Below are 23964 nucleotides of genomic sequence, written 5' to 3' on the forward strand. Positions count from 1 at the left end.
CCTTGTTCTTTTGACACAGATGGTTATTTTTCTTTTTTTGGGTTGGTACTGTACTCCAACGGCTGCCAATGTTAAGTGTCAAGTGTGTAAGTATGTGTCAAGTAAGTGTGTAAGTATTTTATCTCATGAGTTTCAAACTGAATCATCCAAAGTATTTTTTTCTCATGTGATTGTAAAATAAAAACATAAATAAAACTAAATGCCACCATTCGTACCACTGAGATCCTCTCCACACTAAGCCTTATGATGTACTGCTCCAGGGGAAATAATCACTTTAAGTGGATGTTTTGTACCGTTTGCCTTTGTTCCACCCATAAACACAAAAATCCTTCACATTATTGTATTTTCACTCACTTTAATGTATTTTTCATTTATGCGTTATTATGTTACCCCTTACCTCAGTGTTTTTCAACCTTGGGGTCGGGACCCCACATGGGGTTGCCTGAACTTTCAGGTAATTGATTAAAAAAAAACCCAAAACTTACTAATAAAAATATATGGTGAGTTGACAGAGACAATCAAAATACAAAATACATGACAAACTGAAGCTGAAACTGAAGCACTGTGGTACTGTTTATCTTTCAAATGTTCATTGTGGTCGGTTTCAGATGCTGCAGCTCTTTCATAATTCATAGTTTGAGTTATTGTTTGTTCAGTATTAATTGTCAGTCTTGTAAATCCAAGCTGCTCTGACTGTACATATCCTGACCAAGGAAAATCAAATTCTCACTTTGTGCAGTAATCTACACCTGGCTTTTCTGCCTCTGTCCATAATAATATACATTATGTAGACTAAATGTCGTTTAAAATTAACATTTATTTGCAACATAGTATAGCAAACTATTATTTGATCAAAAATAAATTAATTTTAACAAAAAAAAAAACATCTCCATTTTGAATGTCTGTGGTTGCCAGAAATTTGTGATGTTAAAATGGGATCACGAGCCAAAAAAGGTTGGGAACCACTGCCTTACTTTATAATGTTACTACTGATGTACCCATGATGTTGAAGTTACTGTAGTTTTTCTGTGTAGAAATGACTGAGCACTGCACTGAAATGTTTACGTCAGACACTGGACTGAGTTTTGTGGGTTTTTTTTCCCCCATTCAATTCTAATCCAACTGTGCCTATCAGAACAACATGGGGGTTTGGAATTCTGGGAAATAAAAATATTTTGATGGTGTCATTTTGTGGACAATATCTGCAATGTTATCGATATGATGTCTGTATATGGTGCCTTTGTACCCTCTTAGCCCACTGAAGGGGGTATTGTCATCAGCATGTCTGTTCGTCAATCTGTGACACATGTTGTAAACACTCCAACTCTTTTAAAAAAAACTGGAACCTTAAATTCTTTACGATATATACATCATCCATAGAGCTTGGACAAGTTTTGAAATGGATGACCATGATCTGTCTTGTGACCTACTTTTCCAAGGTCAGATGTCTGAAAACACCAGAACTCCTGTGCAAATGCAGAAGGAACTTTGTACATTTGTACAGGAGGGGGCACTCCATTGTTTGACCCAGTCTTTGTTGACCCTTTCTGTTACAGAACCACATGATTCTTAAACAGATCTGAGATAAGTTTGGAAATGGGTGATCTTTACCTACTTCCTAACTTGAATTCATGTGAAGTCCATGAAAATCAACTCTTCACTTCATTCCAAGTTCTAACCATATCTTTGCCTGATTTTCAGACTGTGGGGGGTTTTACTGTGCTCGTTTTACTTTGCTGCCACATAGTGGTAAAATCTGGACGTGATATTTAAGACATTTGTTTATCATGCTTGATAATAGAATTGCCCAGAGTGGGATAAATATCTATCTATGATTAAACTATAATTTTAACTATTACACCTTACAAGAAAGACCAGAACACATCACTACTTAAAATGTAGGGATTTTTAATCAAGACTTTTAAAGAAAAAATTCCAGCAGAACATAACCATGACATCACACATTAGGTAAAGCAATGCATCCATTTCAGTCTGTTTGCTTAATTATAACTCTACTCTGAAACCACAAAGTGTAGGGTTCAGACTAAAATTTTCATTTATATGACCTGACTGATGAGGACATGTAGACTTTTCACACTGGATATCATTTCTGAGGCTACGGATGTATATGCCGACCGTAACTCTGAAGTTACCATTTTATCCATGACGTTAAATAAAAGAAATCAAAATAGAAAGAGATTATCAAACAAGAGACGACATGCCCCAATACCAACATTTCAAAACATACATTTACTTACATTGGCCAGACTTGTTATCCATTATATTTCTTCAATTATCGGCAGCATTAAATAAAACTTGATCATTTGAGAGAAACCAAAACAAAAGAAAATGGGATCATTTGACTGACAAGAGGAAAATACTAACACTAGTGACTTTAAAACCCTGTTGGTTTCATTTCCTAATTAAAAAAAATGAAATTAAAAATGGGCTAAATACTGGAGACAAATGTGGACAGACATTCAAGTGTACTCCAGCTTTACCAGGACCATGTTTCACTGAGATAAACTGATGCAAGGACCAGGCTTTTGTAGCACGACACTCAGTGGATTTTAGTCTAATGTACGGACAGATTCTGTATCGAAATTCCATCAGCGAAGAAGAAAACAAAAGTAGGTTTGATGCTTCAGTCCTTTTCTATTAGAATCATTACAGGGTTTAATGTAGAGAATAAAACATGGGGTGTACTGGATATAAACAGCCATCAAACTACAGATGTTACAACACACTCCACTACCGATCAATAACAAGCCACCTGACCGACCTTTTGATAAATCTGGATGCTTATGAAGTGACTCCACAGTTTGGGGTCGGCTTCAGTTAAATGTAAAAGCAAAGAATAGACGCAGGCGGGAGAACAGACTGGTTAAGGAGAGAACCATGGGTAACATTTGGGTTATTAAAAATGGACCGACAGGTGATGGAGAGACAGGAGGTGGCCGTGGGTGTGGGTGGGTGGATGGCGTTTGGTCTTCAGAGCTCCCCCATGTCCCTGTCGTCTGCCCGCCGGGAGTCTGACCTGCCGTTCATGCCGTCCCTCCTGTCCCGCTCTCGCTCCCGTGACCGGTCTCTGGATGAGCGCTCTCGGTCCCTGGACGACCTGTGAAGGAGACGACGCGCAAATGCATTCAGAATAGTGACAAATACCCATACACATGTGGAAACGAAGAATAAAAGAACAAACGCCTCAGCTTGAATGTGAATACAGTATTTCAAGTGCATGTCTACAAGTGTCATCTGTGGTTATGCCTCATTCTCCTCTCTGTACCTTATAATAATAGTAATTTATAAAGCACTTTTCACTCAAAAAAGCGTTTCTTAACAGGGAAGTCTTGAGTCCCTTTTCGAAGGTGTCCAGGGAGGGACTTTGAGACCTTGGAGTGTAAAGGTGACATGTACCTCCTCAATATTTTCCTGATGGCAAGTAAAAACCTGTCACCAAACGTTAGCTTCAGACCGTACCCCTCTGGAACATGGACCTTTATATAGGGATCATCAATTATATATGCACACTCTGGAAAATATGACGTGTGCACTTCAACTCAAGACAGACCAAGGGTAATAGTACTGCAGTAGATAGTACTCAGGAAACAAGGACTAGGGATTCTTGTTTTATTTTACTGCTTTGTCTCCTATGCTGTGCATCACTGGGGAAAAAAATTCTGTAAATAAATGCACCAGTTCTTTTTTGTCTTCAACCTTGTTCTCTCACAATTGATAAAAAAATAAAAGTGCTTGTTATTATAACATTAATAAACATATATTTAAAAAGTTGTGCGTTAAAAAATGTCCAGTAATGTTCTAGCTCAGAGAAATCTGTATTTAGCTCAAAGTCATGATTCATTGCATTTGTCAGGTGTAAATATACTTATGTCCCCTTTACTGTCACTGTTTCACAGTGGATCTCATGCGCTGTTGTGTGACGCGACAAAAAACACACCACATCTCATCTCCTAGAATGTCTTCTGTTACTGCTCTGTCTGAGAGACTCCTAGCGACAGAAACCACATACTGTGTTCAATGTGGGTGATGTAATGAAATTTGAGACATCCTAAAATAAACATGGAAAATTATTACTATAACCTTTATTTAATTCTTGACTACACTGAAGTGAAGAAGTGATATACCTGAGAGGACACTGAAATTAGTGACAATAAAAATAATTCCAGAAACACAAATGAATAGACCATGGGCATTCAGTGGTGATGTAAAACAAAAAAAGCAATCAAAGGCAATTCAATAAAATAACCATCATCTCAACAGATGCAACCCAATTTAAATCTGTCCAAATGGTTTCTTCAGTGGAATTCAGTGATGTGTGGGCGGTGTGAGAACACTGATATTTTATTTATTTACTTGTGTTTGGAGCTCTGCTCGTGGCTGTGACGGTGGCCTCGGCTGCGGGAGCGGCTGCGATGCCGCCTCCTCCTCTCCCTGGAGCGCGAGCGAGAACGGCGCCTGTCTCGTGAAGAGGAGCGCGAACGCCTCCTTCTGCGGTCACGAGAACGGGATCTGACAAAAACACCGGCACCTCCATTATAAACATCTATTAGATACTTCATTTAATCTGAGCAGTTGAGTGATTTTTTTCTAGAACAGTCTTCCTGCAGGTTTCAGATCATTATAGATACAATTAAAGACCCATCCACATGTCGTTAGGGGCTGATGATGCTCCTGATGTTTACAAACAACAGTACAGGGGAATGGCAGCTGTTTGTTTCTGGCTTTTATGGCAGCTTAGTTTCTCTAAATTCTAATGCGACCCTAATGTCTTTATATCAACAGTTAAGTATTTTCTTGTGCAATGTGCAGCAGACTTAAAAGTCAACAGACTTCATCCAATCTTTCAAGACCTTTCAACATTGTACTTAAAACATTAAAGACCTGCAGCGATCCTGTAGTAGAAATTGTAAATCCCATTTAACAGAAGTGGGACATCTTACTTACCTTCTATGGTCTCTGCTTCGTGATCTGGTCCTGGGAATTGGACAGAAACAGTCATTTATTGGAACATGAAACAAACAGGGCATTCAATAGTTGCTCTTCAACAGTCATGTCACTGATGCCACTAACCTTCTCCTCATTCTTTCCTCCTTCTCCCTCTCTTCTCGTCTCTTTAAGCGCTCCTGGTTCCGTTTCTCTTGCTTGTCAACGACAGTTTTCTGATCAAAATAAACAGGTAATAACACATTACAGGAAGGAAACATCCATTTTCATTTTCTGTGCACGTTTTTAGATTTGTCATAACACATACATACACACTGTTTAACAGGAAACACATACCTTTAGTTGGTCCAGTTTCTCCCTGATCTGGATGAAGCCCAGATGAAGCTTCCCTCCGAAGTGGTCAGCCAAGCGACGGTCATTGTCATGTAGACCCAGATAAGCAGAACACACTTCACACACTCGCAGCTTCTGTTGTTGGAAGCTGGAGGCAGGCATGGAGTTTCTGTACTCTTCCTAAAGGAGACAAAGAAAAAATATGGATGGTTCAATATCTGAAGTAGAGGTTTCAGAAACCCCTCGATTGATCGATCAATAGATAGACTTTATTGATCCCAAACTAGACCCCTTCCTCACCTCTGCATCCTTCTTCTTGGTGCGGACTTTCTCTACCTCCTGCAGGACCTTCTGAGCCTCATCCACATTCCCTTCAGCTCCAAGCTGCTCAGCTTTGGCCAGAAGTTTCCCTATTTCTTCATTCAGCTCATGGACTTTCTCTGCCTACGACAGAGCCAGAGAAAATAACATTTACACATTACTCTGTCTGCATAATACAGAGGGGTCTCAGATTACGTTTACACGGCAACACTCCGCAAAGATTTCTCCTTTGCGTTATAAAATCATTCCACGTTAAGACGAAGCCGCTATGATAACGATCTACGTTAACATGAGTCCGCGAGGACGGCTGAATACGCTGTAGTGGCCATGCCAGACCAGTAGCTGGCGATGTAGAGCTGTAGTGAAACAGTGGCGGTAAAACGCGCCTGCGCACAAACGATTTCCGGTTTAGACAGCCTTTAAATGAGGAGAAGAAGAAGAAGAAAAGGCGGACAACACTATTTACAAAGAACAATGGCGAGTGGTCGTACAAAGACGCAGGACTTCTTTGTCTGGACAGACGAGCTGAGCACAGTTAGCAGCACGTATGTTGTTCTGAAACCGGCCATTGTTGTTGTGGTTGTTCCTTCTTTTTCTGCAGCTTTATTGTGTCATAGAGGCTGGCAAACCAGCTTGGAGGCGCATTACCGCCACCAACTGGCCTGGAGTGGGTTAACTGGCGGTTCTTGGCTGCGCGCGCATGCGGTGACGTCATATTTTACCCCGGAACGCTCCGACTCGTGTTAACACAGAGCTGGAATGCGGAGCGTATCGATAACGTTCCACCCTGGACCCTGGTATCAAAAGTTTCCGGATTCAGGCACTCTAGGCACCGTTTCCATGTTAACAGAAGGCTAATCCGCGATGAAATCTTCCCGGAGTCGACTGAATCCGACACCGTGTAAACGGCCCCTCAATCTGTACGTTCAGGAAATGATTTTCACTCACCTTTGCTGCGACTTCAGCACTGATCTCTTCTTGAGTCTCAGCCAAACGTTTTTTGGCCAGTTCTGTCCTCCGGTCACAGTCAGCGATGAACGACTCCAGGTGATCGACCGCCTTAAAGAGTGAACAAAGGAAGTACATAAGGAATAAAATAAAAAACAACATTCTGTCTTTAAAATGGTGACTTTATAAGATCAGCAGCTTATATTTATTTACTTACATCAAGCTCAAAAAACAGATCTCTTTCCTTGGAGGCAATTTCATAATCTGCCCGAAGTGCCAGGTCATGAATCTTCGTGCACTCTCCCAGGTCCATACGCTATCACCAAGACACAAGAGAATAAGGGTGTATTCAGATCTACTTCATTTGGTCCATTTAAAACAAACCAGTTTGTTTCCCTGGAAAGTCCAGACTTTTTTTTTTTAGATGTGGATACAAACACGAGAGCTCTGATTCAAACCAAACAAGCTGACCGAGAGCACCTAGAAGAGGTTGTTTCAAATGGACTCTGAGCCAGTTCACTTCTGGTGTGAATATAACCGGCCTCGAGCCAAAACAAACCAAGAAACCATGCGACTTTTTCCGCTTGATGAGCCACCATAGCCACATGGCATTGTGGGTAATCAACAAAACTTGAATTAGCTGAGCCGCAGAGCTAATAGCAGCAGCCATGAACCATGGATAGACGTGAAGCAATGAGGAAAATGAATGTCTCATTGACATTTGGTCCTACTGCATGTAGGACCTCCATGATTCATCAACACCCACCATCTCTGATCCACCCCCCCCCCCCCACACAAACTTTTCTGTCCAATGCCAGCACAGTTCGTCACATGCGTACTTCTGTTCACAAATTCTGGTCCACTAGCAAAAAGCGCAAAAAATGCAAAAAAAAAAAGAAAAAGTCTGCATTCGATCCGAACCAAATAAGGAGACCAAAGGACTTTCCAGGTGTGAATACACCCTAAGATTAACACTCATCCACAAAGAGCTTGACAAACTTCACTAAAAAGAAGTAGAGATAAGAAAATCTTTAAGGCAGGAACACTCACTTCATATAAAGGGACTACTTTTACAAAACAATAGTATTTATCAGATAAAATGAACAAACACTGAGGTGGCAGCTTTGCCTCAAGAGGGTCCGCAAACCAAATAACCCCCTTCCCCTTGTCCACGTCCTCAAAGAAAACATTAAATTTCAAGTTGCTGCCATTGACTGCATAACAAAAGTGTGAATGTGTGTGAGATTCTTGGGCTGTACATAACCTGCAAAATACACAGGGCATTTGTTGAATAGATATGCAGTGGAATGCAACTTTTAACTGGCTCCACCTACAGTGCACGTACAGTGTGGATAGACAAAAAACAGGGCAGCTGTTTAAGATTATGCTCCATATTCAGCTTTAGGATGGCACTGTGAAGTATCTGCTAATCCTGGAGTTTGTGTAGTGTGGGTAACATCTACAGACTACAGTATATAAGGGATCAGGTTACTAAGAAACCACAAGCTAGCACTGGCAAAACGAATGTCCACATGTTAACCAAGAGCGGGAGAGAGGGAGTTAAATTTCTTATCTTCTCTCCACTTATGGTATTCCCCTGTTATTTGGCCTGTAGTTTCAATCTTTTATCAGCTCATGACGCAGATGACAGGAAACAGTAACTGAGCTAAAGAGTCAAACCAAATTACCAATAAGAAAACTACTGCCTGTCTTGTGATAGTTTTACTAAATAATATGAACACTTTATGGACATCAAATGGCCAAGTACATCTCGTGTAAAAAGTATAAATAGAGGACTGGTCTATTTTTACATTTCAGGACAGACCTAAATAGAGAATACACAGTGAACACACAGGCCTAATGTACTACTTCCACACCTGGTGTAGTCCATCTCATTGACTACAGTGGGAGTCTACGATTGTGTAGTCCCCTCTGTATTCATTATGTGCTGTCAGATTGTGTGCAAACAAGTCAGTGTGACATTGTAAAGTAATCCGGGTGATATGAAGGGCGAAAAATAAATGCAATCATTTATGATAAAAAAAAATGTATATCAAATTAACAGACTGGATTAACTTGGTACAAGAATTGACACTTGGCCAGTATGACATATTTTCTTGAATAAAAGCTTCTTGGTAAATGTGTTTGTAATATTTAAAACCTTTTGCAAGTGTCAAGTCCCCGTCTTAAATCACTTCGATATCATTATGAAGCAGAAAATGGTTGATGTAGCAGCTGCAAAAGTTGAGAATCCTTTGCTTTAAGTTTTTCATAACATGATATTAGTTTTATATTTAGGTGCAAAAACCTTGGTGGCAGCCTACTTACAGTCCCAGAAAGGATGTCATGTGGACAGCAGTTGAGAAGGTGACTTTTGCAGACTCGCTCGTCAGTGAACTTGACCCTCTGCCGTGTCTCATCCCCTGAAACAGTCCAAAAAAACAACCAGTGAGAAAGCCCTCACATACTCGTTATCATGGCCGACGTATCCAGTGCTTACATACGTTACTGTAACTGCACTACATTCATGGGGCTGACATGTCACTAAGTGCACTCAGGGATGATTATTCCCCTCCTAAGTGAGTTTAGTTTCTCATCATAAATCCTATACAAAGCAACTTTGTCAGCCTAGAAGTCTAAGTTATATTGTGAAACGTGGAGGGTTCCTCTTGTCTATTGTATTTCCTGTTATTTGTTTTCTTACCATACCGACACTTTACATGCAGGAGCCCACAAGTTTAACTTGAGGAAAGGCTCCGTGCCCACTCTGTAAATGTGGTCCATTAGGGAGATAATACTACAAGTGGCTATAAAACCAGCATAATATAAACACAACTATCCCTATCACTGTGTAATCTTCAAGATACACTAAAATACATTTAGATCTGATTATATGGGAATGACTTTTAAGACTGTGGTAAGGAATATAAACAATCAAGACATTTGTTCCAGCCAAGCCCTTTACAAAAATGAAACAGTGAAAGGACATTCACAACAAAATACAGAATGAAATCCAAGGAAAAAAATTGGGTTTATACACACTGCGATCTGCACCACATACTGTACCCTTCTGCATCTTCAAGACCTCAGCAGCAGAATTTTAAACCCGCTGTAGAAAAGTATAAATGGGAACAGTTTTCTTGCCCAAACCTGTAGTAAGAAGTTGGGAGTCATACACAAGTCAGATTGTAAATGATGTGTGCAAAGTTTTTGTTTCGACTGACTGCAAAAATTGCCTTCTGAAAACAGAGGTCTAATGGAAAACTGAGAATTGCTCGTTTGGGCTCAACGCGACCAGACGTCTTAGCTGCAAATTGTAATTATAGTGCCATTGAAGCTTTACTCACTTGAGTGATCAAAAGTAAGTCTACAGTAACTTCCGGAAGGCAAACAAATTGTTTGGATATTCATAACAGCTTTAAAAATTATGTGTGACTCACGGCTCGATGAACATGAGGCTTTTCTGCAACTCCTTTGCAGATTGATGTAGGCTGGCAAAGATACACTGAACCTTAATGAATAAAATAAAGGGGCCACAATTGTTCAGTTTGTATGAAACATATGTAAGGGAAGAATTTGATATTAACTTGATCACACATACACCCACAAACTCACAACACAAATTCACTCTTATGGTACAGACTGAATAATTAAGATGTTACAAATCCACAGGGCTCTAGACGTAATCATCAACTGTCAGGATTAACCTGTGATTTATAAAGATAGCAGGGCAACAAGCTGTCATTTTAAGTCCCTGACAGTCTACTGGACAGCTGATTTTCATTTTAATGTTTGTATCCAAATGGCTAAGAAATGCTATAAAATAACTGCACTCAGCAGCAAAGGTGTTAAGCAGCAAGCTGACTAAATCAGACTCTACCCCTTGCCGACAAAAACAAAATTACACCATACTGGCACCAACACACTGCAACAGACAATATAATTGATATATCTGAATATGTTCTCTGCAGGTGCTTGTTAATACCAACAATCAGTCCGTGTATCAGATGAACGTCGACGTATATAGCCGTAGGCTAAAGTGACTTAACTTTACCTTAATAATCTACTAAATATCTTGCCCGCTTTTCAATTTCAACCTGCTAAATTGGATGAGCAGCGAATGTTTGCACACTTAAACGTAATGATGCTTGCGGTATATGTTTTATATCTGCAGTAACACTGCATTGACTCATACCAGCTAGCAGCGGTCCGTAACTTCACAATAAACACAGGCCTTAGCTGCTAGCTAGTAGTAGTAGCTACATACTGGCTATAGCAATTGCGCTTTAAGCGGGAAGTGTACCTAAAAGTGCGTTAAACCGTTAATATAAAACCAACCATAATAGATACAAACATTAAATCATAATGTTAATCCGAAAAAGTATATCTGAAGCTAAATTATGGAGCCCTCTGCAGTATATCCATTCATGCAGGTCTGTCCATCACACGCCAACACAAGCCAGCCTCAGCAGTGGCTCCATCTTGGCTAGCTAGCTAGCTCAGCTAGCGTGCTACGGCAAACTCACCATCCCTCGCTGTTCCCATTAACTGGTCGAGCAAAGCTCTCATTTGAGCTTGGGCAGACATTGTCGTAGATCGTCCGTCGAAAGCTCTATGTAAAAATCAAGCAACTGAAATCAGTCCCTTAATATTGTTTTTATGTTACTTGATTATTTATTCTCCCAAGCATCACCTCTTGTAGCTTTTCTCGATTTCGTGGACTCGTCTGTTTCCGTTTTATATCGGGGAAATGACGACAGGCCCTCTTCAAGTTCCTTTTTAAAATTTCAACTCACTGGTCTATACATTAAAATTAATAAACAGTAGCAATACAGCTGGACTAGATACAAAATCAAATACAAATATAAGTAAATAAACGATAATTTTAAAATAATTTGTAAAATGAGAATAGGAGTAAAAGTTCTGTTTAGGTATCGAAATAACAGTCTACAATCGACCAATCCTAACGTTCGACAGCAGGAGAATGAGCCAATCAGATGAAGCTCAGAGTGACTGGCGTACTATGGACATTTTAGCCCCGCGTGCGGAATTTCAGGCAGCGGCTTCTCGTGGCCCATTTTCAAAATAGCCCAGTTTGCTACAGGTCACCGTAATGTAGACTTTACATTCTTCTCCCTTGATGATTTTAGTGCTGTAAACCCGAGCAAAGCTAAACCTCTTCCTGTGACTTTAGCTGGGGAGTTTATGCCCTTGTGTCGTGGGTTTGCCTGTGATTTGTTTCCGCAGCTGACGGATGACAGGCAGCTTTCCTGGATCGCAGGCCTACGCACAACAGTGACCATCCAAAGACGGGGATAAAGGAAGAGAGAACTTTCCACCAGCCACTGTAAATACATTTAACATTATACCCCACATGCTGACTTTTCGTGGCAGATAGTCGTCGAATAACTATATTTGTTGGAGCTCGCTGTTACTCGCAAAGTTGAGTAGAAAACCAATAGAAAACCAGGCGTTGCTCGTAAACTTTTGAAAACACACCTAGCAAACTTAGATGGCTGTGTGACATTGAAATAGTCGGAGAATGAATTGTTCAGTGACTTCCTGGCTGTTGATTTCTGCCTTTTTCATAAGTTGTTAAGTAATTATAGCTGTACATTTGTAGTTGTTGGATACATGTAAGCTAACCATAATTATGTGGGACAGTATTTTGCCTGTCTCCCTGTTGAGCAATCTGCTTCACAACAGATGGCATGGTGTGTTAGGTGAAGTGTTGATCATTGTTCGTGATGAGTTTGTTGTTTCTGTGCTGAGAAATCTCTGGAGTCATTGTTGGCACGTCTGAATGGGCTGAAACCACAAAGGTTGATGCAGCAGAAATAGCTGGACACAGACACTGCTGCCTTCAGTATTTTTAATGTACTATATATCAGTGGATACCAGTTTGTTTTTTCATCAGGCTGCTTCGGTAGGTGTAGGTTCATAGTCTCTACTGCAGTTTGACTTTGCAACCAGTCTGTTTACTGGTGGGAGAAATATTTCTGTTTTGACCAGCATTTGTATGAGTGTCACCATAAGCTCTTTTACTTGTCTGACAGGGTGTTGGCTGGTAATGTGTTGAGGTGACAATGGAGACCGCAGACCATGCCACAGAAGGTGATCCTCTGAAGAGAGAGGATGGGGCGGAGGCAGGAACAGCACCTGCAGCTTCACAAACTGAGCTGAAAAAGAAGACGTGTCAAGAGCTGAGTTTTGCTAAACTGACCCACTGGCGAACAGCAGTCTTCTTCTTCTCCTTGTTCCTCTGCCTCACCATAGTGTTTGCCTTCTCCTTCATCATCCCCTGTCCTGTCAGACCACAGTATCTCATTTCCTGGAACAGGACTTTCACTGAAGCAGGTGTGTAAAAGTATTTGTTTTCCAGTGCTTTGAGTGATGGGGGAATGGGACACTAACTGCACTGTTTGTCTCTGTTCCAGTCACATATGATTTCCTTGCTGTTGAAGATGCAAACAAAGACAAAGTGAAGGACATGCTGTTTGTTATCAAAGACACAAAGGGAAGTCAGAACAACACGTGTGTTGATGCAGGTATTAAGTTTTTATATAGTCTTATGGGATTTTTGTTGTCCCTAAATCCTTTTAAGTCCACAATGTAATAATCAGAATTTTAGGCCTTGCAAGTGTTAAATAGTTTTGACAAGTATTAAAATGGATTATGAAATTAATGCTACTTTTATAAGGCTGCATTACTTTTTATTGCTTTTAAATGTGTTTTGGGGGAAAATGTGTACCTTTTTAGTAATTGTGTGGACAATTGTAGAAAAATGTGATACACTGTGAGATCCACATGAAACCATTAGCCACAAACACAATAAAATGTGTAATCAGGTCAGAATTTATTGGACCACATCCAGCATTTTGCAATGTAGTGCCTGAGCTAACATGGTGTCCCATTTAAAAAGAAAAAAAAACTTGCCTCTAGAAGTATTAAGTTAAAATAGTTGCATTTTATAAATAAATAAATATTACAAAATTCAGATAATCTTACTTTGAATATGGATAAGTGCAAGTTCAACAGGCTGTTACTCAAGAAATAGGAGTAAGAAATATTCTAACAATCGAATTTAACTTGTTAAAACCTGCAGAAAATGCTGAGTTAATATAATATAATCCTGGAAAACACCTTCTGTTGCTGAACTTGAGAACACACTGTGTGTTGCAGGTCTGCCTTCGCCATGTCTCTTTTTGATGGCTGTAGATGGGACAGATGGAGAGACACTGTGGGAGCGTCCACTGGAGGCTGAGTTCCAGTGGGCCCAGTGTGGACTGGAGAAAGACACAGGCAGAAACTGGGACTGCTTGCTGTCCCACTCCAACCAGTTCACAGCTATCGACAAATACACTGGTTAGTGACTCACATGTTTCTGTTGAATGCACTGGTCTTTAGGTGTTGTATTGCTTTTACCCTCATTCTCATCTGATGCCCTGTGATTCTCCAACCAGTATTAGAGGAAGAGATGTGATGAAAGGTGGTTCATAAATGTATAAAAAGTATACACATACACACAGCTCTCATTATTTTGCTAATAATAATGATAGTGTAAATTAAGGTCTTAGTTATATTTTGTGGTGTACATTTGTTTCTTGTGTAAAAGATAAGGTGAAGAATAAAAAAATATGTTATACAAATTAAAAACTAAAACATAGAAATGTCTGCCCTGATTTGTTAGCAGGTTTAATTACTCATTCCATTTACTTTTCAGGGCTCTCAGTCCATATTTGTAAGAAACATTTTTTAGCCACATTTTACTTCTACCAAACCAAATAGCTTTCATGCCGAATTTTAACCAAATTGCAACAGGAAACTGAAACTACTGATGTTAAAAACAATTAAATAACATATCGCTAGCCTCATAGTGTAATTTTCTCATATTTTTGGCCAAATTGTGAAATCTGTTTAACTTTACTCTCCTGGCACTGCTGCTTCATTTTGTGTCATTGGCTATGACCTGAAAAAAAATATGGCTTAAGCAATTATGTTATAAGACTAATGATATTCAAGAGTTTAAGTTTTATTTCTTACACTTTTTTCTCTCATACATTTTTTCCCTCTAAATATTACCTGTCTTTAACCTCAGAGAATTTCTCATCTTTCATAATTTCTGAAAATATTCAGTTTCTTATCTGATGGGTGATTCCTTAGAAATTTACCTCTTTGGTTTAATAAGTGATATACAAGTTGTTTTTGCTCTTGGAATTTATTTATTTATTTATTTATTTATTACCTTTCTCCTTTGCCATCTTAATTTGAATCTAATTTTGTTCTCGTACAAAGTCGTAATGAGGTATTTAACTCTTTCGGTGCCAGACAGTTAAGGGGCTAATAAGCCTTAAAAGTGCCACAGAATTTGGCCGTTTTTCAGTATTCCTCGTCGTTTATATAATATTTGAAGAATCCTGCAGGAAACCGCTCGGTAACATCCGACCGATTGCTGATTAGATTCAAAACGCACCGGACGCAGCCGATTCATTATTGATCGTAATTTGCATAATTTATTATAATAATAATAATAATAATAATAATAATAATAATCTTTATTTATATAGCACTTTTCATACATTAAAAACTGTAGCACAAAGTGCTTTACATATCAGTTTAAAAATCATTACCGCCCCCCACCCACACCCACCCACTCACCCGCGCGCACACACACACACACACACACACACACACACACACACACACACACACACACACACACACACATATATACATGCAAACCCACAAGCTCACACATACTTAAGAAGACTGACTGAGCACGGGTAGACCAGAACAAAAATGTACAAGTCAAAGTAAAACATCAGTTTAGGAGGCGCTGTCTCAGGGAGCCATCCGCACCAGGAGGCAGCCGCCGACCCCGGCGACCAGACACCAGCAACACAGACCCGCATCCCAACTAGTGGGAGAGGGCCAACTGGGACCCCCACCCACCAGAAAGGAGCGGACCCCAGTGAGAGAAGGTGCCACAGCCCCCGGAGTCCACAGCCGCCCCCCGGCATGGAGGGCTCCCTCTGATGAAACACCGGAGAATAAGAAACATTAAAAAGATATAAAAATATTATTCGGTCGCGTGACCTCAAATTCCCGTCTGATTGGTCTCAAAAGGGGGACACAGAAAGAACGTCATCGAAATGTAAGAAGGAAATGGGGGTGGATGGTTTGTTTGTACACAAATATGGCGTGTTCTCCAAAGCCGATTTAATCGGCCCGTGGCACTGAAAGAGTTAATGCAGAATTAAACTCTAACAAACATATTTTGCCATGTTTTTAATATTTGTTTTTAATATGTTTTCAGGTGACATTAGGTGGCAGCAGCCTCAGCCTCCTGGTCTGCAGAGCTCTGTGCCGGTTCTGAGTGTCCCAGATCTGGATGGAGACCAGGTCAGCGATATGGCCCTGGTAGCACAAAGCAACCCGCAGGTAAACTTTAATGATGTCACTTATGTGTCATACATTTTTCTTACAGTCTGACTCAGTGCAACGAAAAACACTTGGTAGTGAAGTCCTCATAAAATCCATTAATTGTTGCCTCCTTCCTGTTTTCTGCAGACTGTGATGTTTTTCCTGTCGGGGAAGACGGGTGCTCAGATCGGTTCTGTTGTGCCTCTTAACTCAACAGAAACAGTCAACCATGTTCTCCATCTGTCTAAAGAAGGATCTTATTATGTTCTTCTTCAAAAAGGTTTGTATCTGAACTCAAGTGTGACAATCACAACAGGGTTGTGGTGTGTGTGTGTGTGTGTGTGTGCGTGCGTGCGTGTGTGTCAAGACTGAACTATCGTAAAATATTCAGAATTTTACAAACTACAGGGTTTAGACGTGGCACCGGAGCCATTAAAGATGCACATTAAATCAAAGTGAGGGCATAAAAACTAACTGTAGTTCTCCCAGGTCTAAAGGATAGATGTTCGTAGGTGGATTTCTGTAGAAAGCTTAATTTACTTAAGCTTTTCTAAATGTTTTTACACAGATATAGTAATAATGTACGTCCAGGATTATATGAAATAATGTGAAGTTCCAAGTTTGATTCATAGTGTTTTATTTTTCCATTAGAATGTTGGTATTGACTTCAATGACTTAAATAAGACAAATTTACAAAGTCAGGTCTAATCTGTCATAACCTGTTAACACAGGTGAGAAAGAAGAAGGAAGGAAGATGAGGAAGAAAAAGAAATCTGTGAATCAGTGAAATTAGTAGATGAGGAGAGAGGGGGAAGAAGGAAAAAGACAAGACACTCATAGATCTCTATCTAATCTGGAGGTTATGCCCAGATTAAGTTATGAGAAAACTACCCTTCACAACAGAAGACTAAGGTGAAAGTACATCAGAGAAAACACACTGAACATAAAATAAAGGGGAAGACATCAGTATCAAGGTTTCAATCAGTTGCCCTCTTGGGGACATTTCAGTGTGAAAACAATTTCTGATAAATCTCAAATAAACTCAGTTATTGAAGCTGTAGGGTGACACGGTGGTGCAGTGGTTAGCACTCGTGCCTCACAGCAAGAAGGTCCTGGGTTTGATTCCAACACCAGTCGACGGGGGGTGGGACCTTTCTGTGTGGAGTTTGCATGTTCTTCCCGTGTCTGCGTGGGTTCTCTCCGGGTACTCCGGCTTCCTCCCACCGTCCAAAGACATGCACTAATAGGTTAATTGGTTAATCTAAATTGCCCATAGGTGTGAATGTGAGGGTGATTGTTTGTCTCTATATGTTCAGCCCTGTGATGAACTGGCAACTTGTCCAGGGTGTACCCCACCTTCGCCCCTGTGTAGCTGGGATAGGCTCCAAGCGACCCCCGTGACCCTTGTGAGGATAAAGCAGGTTCAGAAAATGAATGAATGAATATTGAAGCTTTAATTTGGACTAATTTACATTGAAGCACATACAGACACTTGAGTCAAAATCAATAAGATAGCTGCAGAGTGTTCTGTTGGCCTTAATAAAAAGTTATTAAACTTAATATTTGAAGAGGAAAATAAAACTAATATAGAGCAAGATTATGTCCAAAACTTGCAAAGTAGTCTGGATAATAATTGAGAAAAATGTTATCTTAAGGAAAAATTTCACAAAAGTCTATCAGTAATTATTCTGAAAAATGCCATTTAAAAAAAATCAACTGATTTCCTTTATAAATGGCATTGGTTTTGTTTCTGAGTGAAAGTTTTGAATTCTTCTTAATGATGTAACCACATTTCAAAAGACAAAATAAGACGAGAAGATTTAGAGGACACAACAACACTTTAGAAAACACATCAGTGATGATATAGTGACTTTTGCAAAATTCAATCAAACCAATGAAAATGAATCCAATCTGAGTTCTCATTTAACAAGATGAAAACAATGTAAAAAGACATGTATTTTTAAACTATTTTTCATTGTCAGGAGAAACAATAAGGATAAAAAACTATATTCAGCATCAAAGTGTGAATGAGTAAAATAAACAGAACAGCAAAACAATGTGTTAGTCAAAAATGTAAACAAAATAAACCCTATATGCAAAAAGTATATATTGGGATGTGATGATATTTATTGCAAAATGAAATTATATTGATTTGTATTGTAATGAATATTATTATTGTTGTTCACTGGGGGTGTAACAGTGCACACTCATTTGTACCAAACCGTTGTGGTCCCCCCCCCAAAAAAAAAAAAAACGACACTTTATTTTGAGGCTGGCACAGCGGTAAGGGGTGGTAAACATGACAACAAAGAGTATAACAGAGGCGCAGAACCCAGGTCGGATGATCAAAGCGTGTTCATTTTCACTTTTGGTTTTTGGTCTCCTTCACTGTACCGAAAATGTATCGAACTAAAGACCCCTGTCACAAAAAATGTACCAAACCAAAATTTTTCTGTCCCGTTACACCTCTGTTGTTCACAGATACTGGTGTGTTTGGGCTGGCACTGTGGAGGATTGCTGCCCAAGCTAAAGAAGGGATGGAGAAGGGCCTGAAGATGGATAAGCAGTGGGAGAAGATGGCCAGCACCACATCTGGCTTTGTACCCATCTACGAGTAAGAAGACACACACATCTGATTCATCAACCCAGTCTTTAACACAGATTTCACCAAACAGCTCATCATCACAAAGTGTTAATAGCTGCTTCTACTTTCTAGGTCTGACTCACTGATGCGAATGTTGAGAACAGACACAGATCCCTTCAACCTGCTGCTTGTGACGGGGAAGGAGGTGGCTTTAGTCGACGGACAAACTTTACAGCTACTATGGAAATATAACACCAGCTCAGTCCTGAGGTAAACTGTCGCTCCCAAATGTCACATGGAATGGGCCTAAAAACTCTTCCTATAAATGAAATCTGTGTTTTCCTCTTTTCTTCTTTCAGTGAACCCTCATTTGGTCACTTTAACAAAGACAAAGAACTTGATGTTGTGGTTGAGGAGGATATTGGTAACAACACAAAGAAGGTAAGGTGGCCTCAAACTGCTGCAGAGGAACTCTTATACAGTGATGGAGTAGTATTCTGTACTCACCTCTGTCTGCGCTGGATGCAGGTGATGGTTCTGGATGGAGAATCTGGTGGAGTGTTGTGGTATGTCGACCTGCTGGCGACTCCGAACTCACCCCGACCCGCCTCTATACTCACTACCAACTCCTTCTCTGTCTTCATGCTCTGGGGTGTTTTACCCTCAGAGGCCAATTCATCTGTAAGTATGCCAACATTTCATTACTCTTAAAATCTAATAATCCAGTTATTCAGCTTTAGTCTCAAATATCATATTGATGGCACTGCTACAAAACTACAAAATGACACCAATATCCCACTATAATGCACGTTCTGTGTCCGTCTGGCGTGGCGTCCGATCGATGTTGCAGCATGGGAGGGCGTACGGGTACAATGCCACAGGAGGGCGTTGTAGCCTCTCATGCTATCGTACAATGGCACCACAGGTACAATGCCACCAGTGTAACCTATAAAGGTGTCATCCAACATTACTGTCACCTATTTAGAGTTAATATCCCCTTAACTCAAAAGCTCACAATGGACAAAAGACTGACTTGATATTCATGTAGCTGCAGTCTGCAACTTCACCGCTAGTATTCACACACTGAACTTTTTTCCCCATCTCTTTTTATTCAGGTTTTCCAAAAAAAATAAAAAAAACAATAACAGACACTGCTATAAAACAGTGTGAATAACAGTGTCAACAAGTACTCTAAATCCATTCCCACCCACTCGCCCATAAACGCACCCACTTCAGGTCAGAACCGGACTAGGACAAACAACACATGCTTACACATACACACTAACACACATACCTACATTAAATAATAATTAAAAAAAAAAAACTGTGAAATTAAAGGGGCAGGATCTTAGTCCTCCACATCCAGAGATGTCAGGGGAGTTAACAAATTCCAAGAAGGGAGGGGGGGCCTTGTATCAAAAACTCTCTTAGTGGAGCCACTTAGTAAAGACCTAAGTTTTTCAAGTTTCCACTGAACCTTTTATCCCATAAAGACTCAGTGCTATTTTTGTAGTAGTACCCAAATTAGTTTTTCTCTATTTCTACCTTTCTTAACTGATGTATCACCAATTTTTTTTAAATAATATTATCCTCTGTGTTTTGCATTTTTTGTCATAAATCATGTATTTTCCTATATTTAATTCACAAATCATGTAGATACTCATGAAAACTCAGTGTAAATTCAAAGCTGATTATATCAAAACAGAGAAGAATGAAGAAAAAGTAACTTTTTTAGCAAAGATATTGCTAACTGAATGTAAATATAAGTGTCTCCATTCACTGTCATTGATCCAACTCCATGGGTGAATCAATGTTGTAGAAGATGACGGTGTTTCCATGTTCACTACAGAGCCTCTGAACATCCAAATGGGTCATATCTGAAGACCATGAAAAACTGTATTTTACACCAATTATTTATATGGATTGATAGTATTAGTGGATCAACGGGTATTAAACAGTTTAGATCAGTAGATGGTTTCTGTCACCAGCGGCTGTTTGAATCTTTATGGGTTAATGTGAACTCTGAAAAGTACCATTGGAATGAAATTATCACTGTTATTACCACTTCTGCTGTCAGTCATCTGAATGCTATGGCTGATCGGTATATGTCTTAACTGGAGGCATCATGCATGATCTTAAAAAGGTCTTGGAAAATTCTGAAATGGTTGAAACCTCCAGAAACGCATACATACATACATACATACAGTACAGGCCAAAAGTTTGGACACACCTTCTCATTCTTTGCATTTTCTTTATTTTCATGACTATTTACATTGTAGATTCTCACAGAAGGCATCAAAACTATGAATGAACACATGTGGAATTATGTACTTAACAAAAAAGTGTGAAATAACTGAAAACATCTCTTATATTCTAGTTTCTTCAAAGTAGCCACCCTTAGCTCTGATGACTGCTTTGCACACTCTTGCCATTCTCTTGATGAGCATCAAGAGGTAGTCACCTGGAATGGTTTCCTAACAGTCTTGAAGAAGTTCCCAGAGATGCTTAGCACTTGTTGGCCCTTTTGCCTTCACTCTGCGGTCCAGCTCACCCTAAACCATCTCGATTGGGTTCAGGTCCGGTGACTGTGGAGGCCAGGTCATCTGGCGCAGCACTCCATCACTCTCCTTCTTGGTCAAATATCCCTCACACAGCCTGGAGGTGTGTTTGGGGTCATTGTCCTGTTGAAACATAAATGATGGTCCAACTAAACGCAAACCGGATGGAATGGCATGTGACTTCAGGATGCTGTGGTAGCCATGCTGATTCAGGTTGCCTTCAGTCTTGAATAAATCCCCAACAGCGTCACCAGCAAAGCACCCCCACACCATCACACCTCCCCCTCCATGCTTCACGGTGGGAACCAGGCATGTAGCATCCATCCGTTCACCTTTTCTGCGTCGCACAAAGACACGGCGGTTGGATCCAAAGATCTCAAATTTGGACTCATCAGACCAAAGCACAGATTTCCACTGGTCTAATGTCCATTCCTTGGGTTTCTTGGCCCAAATAAATCTCTTCTGTTTGTTGCCTCTCCTGAGCAGTGGTTTCCTAGCAGCTATTTGACCATGAAGGCCTGATTCACGCAGCCTCCTCTTAACAGTTGTTGTAAAGATGTGTCTGCTGCTAGAGCTCTGTGTGGTATTCATCTGGTCTCTAATCTGAGCTGCTGTTAACTTGCGATTTCTGAGGCTGGTGACTCAGATGAACTTATCTTCAGCATCAGAGGTGACTCTTGGTCTTCCTTTCCTGGGGCGGTCCTCATGTGAGCCAGTTTCGTTGGAGCTCTTGATGGTTTTTGCGACTGCACTTGGGGACACATTCAAAGTTTTTGAAATTTTCTAGACTGACTGACCTTCATTTCTTAAAGTAATGATGGCCACTCGTTTGTCTTTACTTAGCTGATTGGTTCTCACCATAATATGTATTCTAACAGTTGTCCAATAGGGCTGTCAGCTGTGCATCAACCTGACTTCTGCACAACACAACTGATGGTCCCAACCCCATCAATAAGGCAAGAAATTCCACTAAGTAACCCTGACAAGGCACAGCTATGAAGTGAAAACCATTTCAGGTGACTACCTCTGGAAGCTCATCAAGAGAATGCCAAGGGTGTGCAAGGCAGTCATCAGAGCTAAGGGTGGCTACTTTGAAGAAACTAGAATATAAGAGATGTTTTCAGTTATTTCACACTTTTTTGTTAAGTACATAATTCCACATGTGTTCATTCATAGTTTTGATGCCTTCAGTGAGAATCTACAATGTAAATAGGCATGAAAATAAAGAAAATGCGAAGAATGAGAAGGTGTGTCCAAACTTTTGGCCTGTACTGTATATGTGAAGTGTATTTATTCATCACCAGACATGTACCACAAATACTGATGTGAACATTTCCTTTCAGGTGCCACTGACCAGTGACCGTCGCTCCTACATGCTCCATCCTCTGCATTCCAAAGTTCTGCTGGAGTCCACCCACGTCATGGACCACATCGTATCATTCAGAGGTGCTGCTCATTTCACTCTCTGTTTTCAAGTGAATATAACAAAATCTTAAGTTACCCGACACTTATGCCATTGTGTTTATGTTTTTATCGTAGCCACACTGTTGGAGCATGGACGTCACGCTGCCTATATAACTCTGTTCGGTCCTGAGATGGGAGCTGACAGCCCTGTGGTTCTCAGCAAGAGGAAGCTGAAGCAGGATGTTCCTGACAGCAAAGTTCTCCGCATTGGTACTGGTGGAGATATAGAGACCAATGAGAACATCAAAGAGGCCTTCAACAGACTGCGTTTCAGTGATGACTGAAACACCCAACTGTATCCTCAGCATTCTAACCTTTTGGGTACAGAATAGATCAGCGCACTGTGGCATATCTTGACGTTACATTAGCAATTACTTTCCACCTGCTGACAACCCAAAGACATTATTGTTGTGTTTAAAGTTTTAACAGATCAACTTGGTTGGACAGGGTTCTTCATCAGATGATCTGGGCATTATGTGTTAATAGCCTTGACTGCAGACACACTAGCATGACTTTGTCCAAAGACCTACTGTTCATTGACAATCACTCAGATTGTTCTTCTCCTGCTGACAAATCAAGACAACCTGCCTCGCTGTAGTATTTGTAGCACTTTCAATGCAATGCTCTGTTTCTGAATCGCAGAGTCGGGATGTTTATTTGGATCTATGTAGAATGATGCATGCTGTGACAGAAGGGGTTCCCTGTGTGTTTCAGGTTCTAGTGGCCTTTACTGATCATAGGGCTTGTTCTTTGAGATAATCATTCAGACTCCTGCTCACTGGAACTAGAAATATGACAGACACCTGGTGGACCTGTAGTCACTCATACTGCCAGTGGCAATCAAGATGTGTGTTTTTGTTACTTTCTTAATCCAAGATGCTGTAACTGTGGTGATTCTCTTTGATGCTCACAAAACTGACTAAACATTCAGACTCCCTCTTGGCAGGCAGTGCTGAGACTTAATATTAGAGTTTTGTTGTGAGTTCCCATTTCATAAAAGCGGTTTTAGCTGTGTATATATTGAACCTGTGGGACAGGCCTTTTTTGGAGCTGGTTTTTCCTTTCCGTTGTGATATGTTTGGATTTGGGCCACATTAAATGGTTTTAAAATAACTGGCTGTTGTTTATCTCAGTGTTTTCTTTTTGTTGAAGTGAATCCATTCTGATGCTCTGATGTTTTCAGAAACCAATTCATGTGAAAGCATTAATAACATTTACATGCACAAAGGCAACAAGAAAAGCACTCAGAGAGCGCAGACCTCCGCCAAGACAGATCTGCCTCCCCATTCATTTCTTCCTTGTGCCAGTATTAACATTTCCTGAAAATTTCATGAAAATCCGTCCATAACTTTTTGAGTTATCTTGCTA

The 23964-nt window shown here is 40.2% G+C and overlaps 2 protein-coding genes across 5 annotated transcripts; one reads left to right on the forward strand and one right to left on the reverse strand.

Moving 5' to 3' along the window:
- Positions 1 to 1891: 1891 nt before the first annotated feature.
- luc7l (LUC7-like (S. cerevisiae)) lies at positions 1892 to 11403 on the reverse strand. Of its 3 annotated transcripts, none has more exons than XM_030163157.1 (11): positions 11261 to 11403; positions 11094 to 11179; positions 8896 to 8990; positions 6785 to 6883; positions 6568 to 6678; positions 5599 to 5742; positions 5302 to 5478; positions 5092 to 5180; positions 4966 to 4995; positions 4375 to 4530; positions 1892 to 3118 (listed from the first exon to the last, which is right to left on the reverse strand). In XM_030163157.1, exons 2-11 carry the CDS (start codon positions 11152 to 11154, stop codon positions 2992 to 2994), a joined length of 1089 nt encoding a protein of 362 aa, XP_030019017.1. In that variant the 5' UTR covers positions 11155 to 11179; positions 11261 to 11403; the 3' UTR covers positions 1892 to 2991. The 3 variants fall into 3 exon arrangements, with proteins under 3 accessions (XP_030019017.1, XP_030019019.1, XP_030019016.1); XM_030163159.1 differs by adding an exon at positions 10008 to 10078 and having other exon boundaries at positions 8896 to 9717; positions 11094 to 11320; XM_030163156.1 differs by having other exon boundaries at positions 11094 to 11321.
- Positions 11404 to 11602: 199 nt separating this feature from the next.
- fam234a (family with sequence similarity 234 member A) lies at positions 11603 to 23709 on the forward strand. 2 transcript variants are annotated; one of them, XM_030163154.1, is made up of 12 exons: positions 11603 to 11914; positions 12624 to 12924; positions 13005 to 13115; positions 13750 to 13932; positions 15884 to 16008; positions 16138 to 16270; positions 18472 to 18604; positions 18707 to 18844; positions 18934 to 19015; positions 19103 to 19255; positions 22476 to 22578; positions 22672 to 23709. In XM_030163154.1, exons 2-12 carry the CDS (start codon positions 12654 to 12656, stop codon positions 22878 to 22880), a joined length of 1641 nt encoding a protein of 546 aa, XP_030019014.1. In that variant the 5' UTR covers positions 11603 to 11914; positions 12624 to 12653; the 3' UTR covers positions 22881 to 23709. The 2 variants fall into 2 exon arrangements, with proteins under 2 accessions (XP_030019014.1, XP_030019015.1); XM_030163155.1 differs by lacking the exon at positions 11603 to 11914 and adding an exon at positions 11965 to 12493.
- Positions 23710 to 23964: the final 255 nt, after the last annotated feature.

Source organism: Sphaeramia orbicularis, chromosome 19 (assembly GCF_902148855.1).
Source record: "Sphaeramia orbicularis chromosome 19, fSphaOr1.1, whole genome shotgun sequence".
NCBI lineage: Eukaryota > Metazoa > Chordata > Actinopteri > Kurtiformes > Apogonidae > Sphaeramia > Sphaeramia orbicularis.

Coding starts and splice junctions, on each gene's coding strand:
- fam234a (XM_030163154.1), top strand. CDS start 12,654: ATGGAGACCGCAGACCATGCCACAGAAGGTGATCCTCTGAAGAGAGAG. Junction 13,933..15,883: donor AGCTATCGACAAATACACTG/GTTAGTGACTCA, acceptor ATATGTTTTCAG/GTGACATTAGGTGGCAGCAG. Junction 22,579..22,671: donor CCACATCGTATCATTCAGAG/GTGCTGCTCATT, acceptor TTTTTATCGTAG/CCACACTGTTGGAGCATGGA.
- luc7l (XM_030163157.1), bottom strand. CDS start 11,154: ATGTCTGCCCAAGCTCAAATGAGAGCTTTGCTCGACCAGTTAATGGGA. Junction 5,743..6,567: donor GTGCTGAAGTCGCAGCAAAG/GTGAGTGAAAAT, acceptor GCTCTGTCGTAG/GCAGAGAAAGTCCATGAGCT. Junction 5,479..5,598: donor CCAAGAAGAAGGATGCAGAG/GTGAGGAAGGGG, acceptor TGTCTCCTTTAG/GAAGAGTACAGAAACTCCAT.